Source organism: Silurus aristotelis (assembly GCF_946808225.1).
Source record: "Silurus aristotelis genome assembly, chromosome: 29".
NCBI lineage: Eukaryota > Metazoa > Chordata > Actinopteri > Siluriformes > Siluridae > Silurus > Silurus aristotelis.
In genome coordinates this window covers 6881836-6893051 of record NC_139602.1, presented here as the reverse complement: position 1 = coordinate 6893051, position 11216 = coordinate 6881836, and the positions used below count along the sequence as shown (strand labels likewise).

Sequence of the window (11216 nt, the reverse complement as noted above, 5' to 3'; positions counted from 1 at the left end):
TTAGGTGTATCAGACTGTGGATTTGTGTAGACTTTGGTCACCAGGCCTGGTGTTGCAGCTGGAACAAAAAGTAAAGGACAAAAAAAAGTGTAGTTTTTGGTGAAAGCAGGTGAAGCAGTAACCAACACCAAAAAGAAACAGACTTTCTGTTACAGTGGTGCTTAGTACCTGGCTTAGCAGTGATTTGGATTGTTAAATAATATATAATCATAATCAGAAATACAGATGAACATAAAATGAAACCTGTGTAGATGTGATTTTATTTATTTTTCATAAATATACTGTACAATATAAACACTAAATAATATATGATTATACAGCAGTAGTAAAAAAACATGTAAAATATTTTTTGGATAGACATTAGAGATAATTCCCCAATGATTTCATACAAGATGTTGTTTTACCTCTTACTCTGAGATTGATGTCCTTAATGCTATTGCAGACATGACAAAATATTGTAAAATTGTGAAAGAAACATTAGTTATTTATCTTTAACAGTGAGTCTGGTGTATCTGTATTCACTCTCTGTGTTACACCTGTAATCTCCATAATCCTCTACAGTCAGCCTGTAGGAACACACCAGTTAATGATCTGTTAATGAGCAGTTCATCTGCAGCAACTCTACAGAACTACAGACAATCTGTAACTCCTAAACTCACTAAAGTAGGAATGTAACTGAAGATGAAATTGTGAAGTGTTTTTACTAATTTACTCTTAGTACCAAATACACACCACACACCACACACACACACCACACACACTTCCACCACACCATTTACTTCCTTTTTCATATGTTTTATCACATGATACAAATACACTATTTATTAATTGAGACACATGTTCCATTTGTTTCTAGGCATCAAAGTAGTTAAGAGACAAAAAACACACAAGTATTGGACTGTGAACGACTGTGAGAAAGTTCTGTGGACAGATGAGTTAAAATTTGACATCCTTGGTTCTAACAGAAGAAGAGGGAGAACAGGATTGAAGATGTTAGCAGACTGCTGCACACCCACAGTCAAACATGGAGGTGGAAGCTTATTGGTGTGTGTTGTTGGGTCCATACTTCAATGCTATTTGCAACCAACTTCACTATACAAGACAATGATCCAAATCACAGGTCATATGTTCATCTGGAGTGATATCTATCATGGAATGGCCTGTCCAGTCACCACACCTAAATCCTGTTCAACTGCTCTGAGATGAAATGGACCATTGATACAGTGCAACCTCGATACTCGCTGGGGTTATGTTCTATGACCCCTGTACATGTACTGTACTGTAAACTCAAGAAAAATTGTGAATTACTTGTCATAAATGTTTTATCTACTACTAAAATAAATAATACAATAATAAAATAGTTTTTCAAACATTTTTATGTCATTTATTAGTACAAACTCGAACTACCAGATTTTTCCGGTTAGATTAGTCCTGTTCCAAATGAAAAGTCGCAAACTATCGAGGTCGAGAGTGTCAAGGTCGCAGGTATCAAGGTTACCCATTTTTTTTATTTAAAAGAAGAGAGAGCAAGAGAGAGAGAGAGAGAGAGAGAGAGAGAGAGAGAGAGAGAGAGAGAATGACATACTCACCTTCAGTGATATGAAGCTGTATGAGGAGGAGAAGAAAACACACCCTCATTCGTACTGAGGACCCACACAATAATCCAAAGACTGTATTAGAGCTGAACTCACACTGACTAACTGCTTCACCACGTCTTATCATAATGAACACTCTATAGATCACATTCACACACAGTTCACACAGGAAGTGCCAATTTAGCAGCATGGCCTTAAACACAGAATTGAGGAAGTTTTTTTATTTCTTTTGCACATTAGAACTGAGTCTATTCTCTGAATACTTACATTATCAATAATCTAATAGCAATAAACTATTGACCATTATTCATTTTAATGCCTTGACAGTACTGTGACAGTAATCTGCAGTCTACTGCATCACTGATTTCTCAGTCTAGTGGCCTTTCATGGTTACTGCGAGGAGCCTCCTAACAGGAATTTCATTTAAAACAGATTTCAAATTTAACAATAACTGTGATGACATTGTTCCTGTTGTTCATCCTAAGTGAAGACAAGTCAAATTTATTTTTATAAATTGTATTTGTATTTGTTTATTTGTCTTAAAGCAGACACGTCATGAATAGAATTTAAATGGATTGAGGCGAGCACCAGCTTCTGTAAGGGAGAAGGAAGCGCTGCAGGGATGCCGGCAGTGTAGCTTAGAAACGCAGCATCTCGTTCCCTCAGGGAACTAGGGTTACATAAGTAAGTTAGAAATGTTCCCTTTCAGGAATTCGAGCTGCGTTGGAACAATTTGGGAACAAGTGTCGATTCATGCCAGACTGACCAGTCCCTGACTACTGTGTATAAGCACAGCTAGGATGAAGGACAGAGGGGCCAGGAGTGGCACTGTAGTCCAGGTTGTAGAACCGGACAAATGTGCAGCAGTGTGGACCAACCCGCAGCATTGCAAATGTCTTGGAGGGGTACTCCAGAGGACTAAGGCTTGGAGGCAGCCACACTCCGGGTCGAGTGAGCTCTGACCCCAAATGGATCGGGAGAGAACTCATATGATGATGCAATGGCATCAGTGATCCATCTGCTGAGGGTCTGCTTATTGACAGGGAGGTCTCTCCTCGGAAGGCTGTAGCAGACAAGCAGTTGGTCAGACTTTTTCCAGGGACCCATCTTATGAACTTATGTGTCCAGTGCGTACCGGGCACAGCCAGGCCAATTCCTGGTCAGGGGCCTGAGAAGGAGGAGGATAGAATGCCTGTAACCTTACAGGTCATGGGATGACTGAGGGCACCGTGGGGCACAAAAAGGCACTAGCCAATCATATATATATATATATATATATATATATATATATATATATATATATATATATATATATATATATATATATATATATATATATATATAAAGAAATGTTTTTATATTTAACCACAAAAATTTAAAATGCAGCAAACCCACTGCCTTCTTCTACCCCGTGCTGGTAAAAAGACAAATCTAACAAGTCCATTAGATTAATAGTATTTTATCCAGGAACACCAAAACCCAGCCATTAGGGAGGCACAAGCTAGTGTATTCTTAGTGCCGGTCCCAAGCCCGGATAAAATGGGAGGGTTGCGTTAGAAAGGGCATCCAGAGTAAAACATGTGCCAAATCGAATATGCGGATCACAAATAAGAATTTCATACCGGATCGGTCGAGGCCCGGGTTAACAACGACCGCCACAGGTATCGTTAACAGACAGGGTACCGGTGGAAATTGGGCTACTGTTGGCCGAAGGAGGAAAAGAAGAGGAGGAAGACGCCTACAGAGACAGCAGGAAAAGGAGAAGTGTAGGAGAGTAGAGGTTCGGGTTGGTACTTTAAATGTTGGTACTATGACTGGTAAAGGGAGAGAGGGAGCTGATATGATGGAGAGGAGAAAGGTAGAGATGTTGTGTGTTCAGGAGACCATGCCAAAAGGGAGTAAGAGCAGGAACATTGGAGGTGGGTTTAAACTGTTCTATCATGGTGTGGATGGAAAGAGAAATGCTGTAGGGGTGATTCTGAAGGAAAAGTACAGTAAAAGTGTTGTGGAGGTGAAGAGAGTTTCTGATAGGGTGATGAACGTAAAGCTGGAAGTTGAAGGGATGATGATAAATGTCATCAGTGCCTATGCTTCACAAGTGGGCTGTGAGATGGAGGAGAAGGAAAGATTCTGGAGTGAATTAGATGAAGTGATAGATTGTGTACCTAGGAAAGAATGATTGGTGATTGGGGCAGACTTTAATGGGCATTTAGGTGAAGGGAACAGAGCTGATGAGGAGGTGATGGGTAGGTATGGTTTTAAGGAGAGGAATGTGGAAGGGCAGATGGTGGTGGATTTTGCTAAAAGGATGGAAATGGCAGTGATGAACACTTATTTTAAGAAGAAGGAGGATCATAGGGTGACATATAAGAGTGAAGGAAGGTGCACACAGGTGGACTATGTTCTATGCAGGAGATGCAACCTGAAGGAGGTTGGAGACTGTAAGGTGTTGGCGGGGGACAGTGTAGCTGGACAGCATCGGATGGTGGTTCGAGGATGGTTTTGGAGGCGAAGAAGAAGATGAGGAGAATAAGAACTGAAAGAAGAATAAGATGGTGGAAACTGAAGAAGGAAGAGTGTAGTGTGAGGTTCAGGGAAGAGGTCAGACAGGAGCTTGGTGGTGGTGAAGAGGTGTTGGATGATTGGGCAACTACTGCAGGAGTAATGAGGATGGCAGCTAAAAAGTACTTGGTGTGACATCTGGAAATAGAAAGGAAGACAAAAAGACGTGGTGGTGGAATGAGGAAGTGCAGGAGAGCATAAGGAGAAAGAGGTTGGAGAAACAGAAATGGGATCGACAGAGTGATGAGAAAAGAAGGAAGGAGTACAAGAAGACGTGGCAGCAGGTAAAGAGGGATGTGGTGAAAGCCAAGGAAAAGGCATATGAGGAGTTGTATGAGAGGTTGGACACTAAGGGAGGAGAACAGGATTTGTACCGATTGGCAGGAGAGAGGGACCGAGCTGGGAAGGATATACTGCAAGTTAGAGCAATAAAGGATGGAGATGGAAATGTGTTGACTAGTGAGGAGAGTGTGTTGAGAAGGTGGAGGGAGTATTTTGAGCAGCTGATAAATGAGGAAAATTAGAGAGAGAGAAGGTTGGATGATGTGGAGTTAGTGAAGCAGGATGTGGATAGGATTAGTAAGGAGGAAGTGAGAGCAGCGGTTAAAAGGATGAAGAGGGGAAAGTCAGTTGAACCAGATGACATACCGGTAGAAGCGTGGAGATGCTTAGGAGAGATGGCAGTGGAGTTTTTAACCAGATTGTTTAACAAGATTCTGGAAGGTGGGAGGATGCCTGAGGAATGGAGAAGAAGTGTGCTGGTACAGATCGATGTGCAGACCTGCAGTAACTACAGGGGAATTAAGTTGATCAGTACCACTATGAAGTTAGGGGAAAGAGTAGTGGAAGCCAGGCTGAGAGAAGAGGTGACCATCTGTGAGCAACAGTATGGTTTCATGCCGAGGAAGAGCACCACAAATGCCTTATTTGCTTTGAGAATATTAATGGAGAAGTATAGAGAAGGACAGAAGGAATTGCATTGTGTATTTGTGGATTTAAAGAAAGCGTATGACAGAGTGCCAAGAGAGGAGTTGTTTTATTGTATGAGGAAGTTAGGTGTGTCAGAGAAGTATGTGAGGGTGGTGCAGGACATGTATGAGGACAGTGTGACAGCAGTGAAGTGTGCAGTAGGAATGACAGACTGGTTCAGGGTGAAGGTTGGACTGCATCAAGGATCGGCCCTGAGCCCTTTCCTGTTTGCAGTGGTGATGGACAGGTTGACGGACGAGGTCAGACAGGAGTCTCCCTGGGCTATGATGTTTGCAGATGATATTGTGATTTGTAGTGAGAGTAGTGAGCAGGTTGAGAGAGGTGAAGATATGCGCTGGAGAGAAGGGAAATGAAAGTCAGTAGGAGTAAATGAGTAAGTTAGTACATGTGTGTGAATGAGAGCGAGGGCAGTGGAGTGGTGCGGTTGCAGGGAGAAGAGGTAGAGAAGGTGGAGGAGTTCAGGTACCTAGGGTCAACAGTGCAAAGTAATGAAGAGTGTGTTAGAGAAGTGAAGAAAAGAGTGCAGGCAGACTGGAGTAGATGGAGAAGAGTGACAGGGGTGAATTGTAATAGAAGAGTATCTGTGAGAGTGAAAGGGAAAGTTTATTGGACTGTGGTGAGACCTGAGATGTTGTATGGATTAGAGACAGTGGCATTGAGTAAAAGACAAGAGGTGGAGCTGGAGGTAGCAGAGATGAAGTTCTTAAGGTTTTCGTTGGGAGTGACAAGGATGGACAAGATTAGAAATGAGTTTATCAGAGGGACAGCGCATGTAGGATGTTTTGGTTACAAGGTGAGGGAGGCGAGATTGAGATGGTTTGGATATGTGCAGAGGAGGGACATGAATTATATTGGTAGAAGAATGCTGAGGATGGAGCCACCAGGTAGGAGGAAAAGAGGAAGCCCAAAGAGGAGGTTAATGGATGTGGTGATGGAAGATATGCAGCTAGTTGGTGTGAAAGAGGCAGATGTAGAGGAGTGGATGGGTATGGAGGGTGGTATGGAGACGGATGATCCGCTGTGGCGACCCCTAATGGGAGCAGCCGAAAGAAGATGAAGAAGAAGAAGAAGAAGAAGAGGTTAATCCAGCAATCATAATCAGATGTGAATGTAATACACAAAATAAATTTCTTAAACAAAAAATATATAATAATAATCAGAAATACAGATAAGTGGCAGAACATGAGCAGATGCGATTTTAACACTTTATTCCTTTTACATAAATACAGTGAGGAAAATAAGTATTTGAACACCCTGCTATTTTGCAAGTTCTCCCACTTAGAAATCATGGAGGGGTCTGAAATTGTCATCGTAGGTGCATGTCCACTGTGAGAGACATAATCTAAAAAAAAAAATCCAGAAATCACAATATATAATTTTTAAACTATTTATTTGTATGATACAGCTGCAAATAAGTATTTGAACACCTGTCTATCAGCTAGAATTCTGACCCTCAAAGACCTGTTAGTCTGCCTTTAAAATGTCCACCTCCACTACATTTATTATCCTAAATTAGATGCACCTGTTTGAGGTCGTTAGCTGCATAAAGACACCTGTCCACCACATACAATCAGTAAGAATCCAACTACCAACATGGCCAAGACCAAAGAGCTGTCCAAAGACACTAGAGACAAAATTGTACACCTCCACAAGGCTGGAAAGGGCTACGGGGAAATTGCCAAGCAGCTTGGTGAAAAAAGGTCCACTGTTGGAGCAATCATTAGAAAATGGAAGAAGCTAAACATGGCTGTCAATCTCCCTCGGACTGGGGCTCCATGCAAGATCTTACCTCGTGGGGTCTCAATGATCCTAAGAAAGGTGAGAAATCAGCCCAGAACTACACAGGAGGAGCTGGTCAATGACCTGAAAAGAGCTGGGACCACCGTTTCCAAGGTTACTGTTGGTAATACACTAAGACGTCATGGTTTGAAATCATGCATGGCACAGAAGGTTCCCCTGCTTAAACCAGCACATGTCCAGGCACGTCTTAAGTTTGCCAATGACCATTTGGATGATCCAGAGGAGTCATGGGAGAAAGTCATGTGGTCAGATGAGACCAAAATAAAACTTTTGGGTCAAAATTCCACTAAACGTGTTTGGAGGAAAAAGAATGATGAGTACCATCCCAAGAACACCATCCCTACTGTGAAGCATGAGGGTGGTAGCATCATGCTTTGGGGGTGTTTTTATGCATATGGGACAGGGCGACTGCACTGTATTAAGGAGAGGATGACCGGGGCCATGTATTGCGAGATTTTGGGGAACAACCTCCTTCCCTCAGTTAGAGCATTGAAGATAGGTCGAGGCTGGGTCTTCCAACAAGACAATGACCCGAAGCACACAGCCAGGATAACCAAGGAGTGGCTCTGTAAGAAGCATATCAAGGTTCTGGCGTGGCCTAGCCAGTCTCCAGACCTAAACCCAATAGAGAATCTTTGGAGGGAGCTCAAACTCCGTGTTTCTCAGCGACAGGCCAGAAACCTGACTGATCTGGAGAAGATCTGTGTGGAGGAGTGGGCCAAAATCCCTCCTGCAGTGTGTGCGAACCTGGTGAAAAACTACAGGAAACGTTTGACCTCTGTATTTGCAAACAAAGGCTACTGTACCAAATATTAACATTGACTTTCTCAGGTGTTCAAATACTTATTTGCAGCTGTATCATACAAATAAATAGTTAAAAAAAATCATACATTGTGATTTCTGGATTTTTTTTTTAGATTATGTCTCTTACAGTGGACATGCACCTACGATGACAATTTCAGACCCCTCCATGATTTCTAAGTGGGAGAACTTGCAAAATAGCAGGGTGTTTAAATACTTATTTTCCTCACTGTATATAAACATATTCAAAGGCATTTTATTATACAGCAGTATTCAAAATATTTTAAATATATTTTGGATAGACACTAGAGTCAATTTCCCATAAATTAAATATTAAAGGTTGTTTTACCTCTTACTGTGAGTTTGATGTCCTTAATGCTGTTGATGATGTCACACCTGTAATATCCCCCATCCTCTACAGTCAGGTGTGATATGAGTAGAGAGAGATTTCCTGGAGGATGATCATTAAAGAGCTGAACTCTGTGTGTGTAGTGATTTGTCTTGTCCTTTGGGAAGATTTCTTTGTAATTAGATTCTTTATAAATGGTCCATTTGAGAGTTTGTGGTTTGGCTTGTAGTTTAGAGCAGGAGCAGGGCAGAAGAACAGAATGTCCCACATATCCAGTCACATCCACTCTCTCATGATTCAGTGTGCAACCTGGAGAATAAACAAACATCACCATATTGCATTATTGTTACATCAGATTGATCTCTCATGAGATTATCACTGAAGTAACATTGTAAATAAAAATGAGTTATTTACCTTCAACAGTGAGTCTGATGACTCTGTCTTCACTCTCTGTGCTACATATGTAAACTCCTTCATCCTCTACAGTCAGGTGTGATATGAGCAGAGAGAGATTTCCTGAACTGTGATCATTAACCAGCTGAAATCTGTCTTTGTACTGTTCACTCTTAGGAGATATCTGTACCCAATCATTAATGTATTTTTTCCATGTGAATATCTGAGGTTTGGTGTGGAGGTCAGTGCAGGAGCAGGGCAGCAGTACTGAGTCTCCTGTATATGCAGTAATCAGTTTTGTCTCTTCATTTCCTTTCAGCCTGCAGCCTGTAGGATCACACCAGTTAATGAGCAGTTCACCATCTGCAGCAACTCTACAGAACTACAGACAACCTGGAACTCCTAAACTCACTAAAGTAGGAATGTAACTGAAGATGAAAATGTGAACAGAAAACATGCTGTAAATAAATAAATACAGTTAGAAGTCAGTATCTGAGGGGAGAATTCATTCATTTACTCTTATTCATAAAATTTGTTTTAAAGATTCGGAAATGTAAAACATTTACAGTAAAAAAAAAAATATATATATTTTTTTTATGCAGTTCCCTTACAAAGTCTCAAGGCCTGAAACATTTTCCAAAGTCCAATTTAAATCACAGGGGACAAGTCACTTATTTATGTTTGGTTTCAAGACTACAAATCTACTCCATCTTCATTGGCTCTTCATTTTAAAGGATTGGTTTATTGTCTCTGCAGACTCACTTCCTGTTTTTTTTATATCATTACATTTTAGATCTGGGACTTTCTGCTGCAAGTCGGCTAAGTCCAGACTTCTTGTTATAATTTTATTATTAATTTCTGGGAATGTTCTGCCTAATCCGGGCCCTGATAACCTTAAGATATGTGATACACCTGAAGATTTTAAATCAAGGTCTGGCCTGGGTATTATTCATCTCAATGTTCGGAGTTTAATGTTCAAACTAGATATGGTTAATTAATCGGTCAAGTCAACTGATGGTGACATTGTTGTTTTGTCTGAAACCTGGCTGACTAAATCTGTCCTTGATAACGATATTGGCATTGATGGTTATAATGTTTATCGTTCAGATCGCCCAAAATGAGGGGGAGGTGTTGCTATTTATATCGAATGGAAATTTAATTTTAGTTTGGTGCTCTCAAAATCGGTTTGTAAACAATTTGAGTTTTTGGCCTTAAACCTTGAAATCTCAAAAGACCACCAAATCGGGTTGGTTGGTTGTTATAGAACTCCATCCTAATCAAATGACTCTTCCTCTACATTATCAAATTAGTTAAGTCAAGTTATTTGTAATGACACTATTGTTGTTGGTGATCTGAACTGGGACTGACTAAGGCCGATATCTAATCCTTTAAAAAAGCAGCGTGACAGTTTAAATTTACCTCAATTAATTAACACTCCTACTCGGCCAAATCTCAAATGTCTGGCGAAATCATCACTCATTGATTTAATCCCAACCCTTTTTAAGTATTCTGCAATAGGTGTTTTTTCTAATGATATGAGTGATCACTGTGTGATTGCTGCTGTTAAAGATACTAAGGTGCCCAAGTCTACACCTCGTATTGTTGAAAGGCAAAATATGAAAATGTTTGTTGAACAGGGTTTTTTATATGATTTGTTTTATTTTGATTGGAGTATAATTGCTTTGTTTGATGATGTGGAATTAGCCCTTATTTTTTTTCCAAAACAGTTTTCTTGATATTTTGAACAGACATGCACCTATTCGTAAATTTAGAATTAAGGGTCGGGACAATCCCTGGTTTTCTTCTGAGATTTCTAAATTGCTCCACGAGAGAAATGTAGCCTGCACTGTAAAAAAAAAAAAAAACAGAAAAAAACGAGCAAATGCATGGCAGCACAGGGTGCCAAACGTTTGCCATTAATGAAAATAACGGTAAAACCCCATGAACTGAAGTAACGTTTACACGGCAACATGAAAAAAGAACATTTACTATACAGTACTATAAAATGTTTAAACCGTAATCTGAAATAACATATTTTGTCTGTATAATTGCAAATACATGCATAGACCATTAATTGTAATGGCATTATTTGACTGTAAGTTCACATAACATGTTTAAACCCTTATTTAATAAAACATGTTTTAACTGTAAATGTAAAAACATGGTGTAGCAGTTGTTTAACTAAACATGATTTGAATGTAGATATAAATGACATGTTGACACCATTACTTCATAAAGCATGTTTTGACTGTAAACTAAAATCATGTTTTAATCATTATTTAAATTGTAAATTGAAATGACGTGTTGACTGTTATTTGAAAAAATTAACTGTGATGGAGCATAATTTTGAAAGGCATGTGCTGTACAGCATTTTGATTTACAGATAATTTTATATGTAGTTCATGAAACGTATGTTATATGTCACACAAAAAGTCATTAGAGAAAATCATTTGTATTTTTCCTCTTTATTTTCTTCTGTCACAGTAGTTTCCATTGTAAATAACAACAATATTAAAAACTTGAAACAGTGCTACAGTACCATCATCTAAACATTGCTTATATGCTTAAAATACAACATTGACAATTCAAATTAATTTCATCATTGCATCTTCCACAAACTACACTTTGGAACAGAACAATGGTCTCCAATTCAATCTCCATGTTAATGCCTTTGAAAAATAAGAGAGAAAATGGTTATAATCATACATCACATATCTATATTCATT

General features: G+C 39.7%; 2 protein-coding genes across 7 annotated transcripts in view; one reads left to right on the top strand and one right to left on the bottom strand.

Annotated features, from left to right (window-relative positions):
• The window catches only part of LOC310722610 (uncharacterized protein), a 676055-nt gene that overhangs the window by 44106 nt on the left and 620733 nt on the right, over window positions 1-11216 (top strand). The window lies entirely within an intron of this gene.
• LOC310722505 (uncharacterized protein) overlaps window positions 1-11216 on the bottom strand; it is a 43366-nt gene that overhangs the window by 4002 nt on the left and 28148 nt on the right. Inside the window, exon 2 of one of the 5 annotated variants that reach the window (XM_083535032.1) lies at window positions 8512-8817. The exons of 3 other annotated variants lie outside the window; for them this stretch is intronic. In XM_083535032.1, coding sequence (XP_083391158.1) covers window positions 8512-8817 — 306 coding nt within the window. Of the gene's footprint in view, window positions 1-1589; window positions 1745-8511; window positions 8818-11216 lie in introns of those variants that run through there. One more of the 5 variants, XM_083535031.1, reaches the window with a different exon arrangement.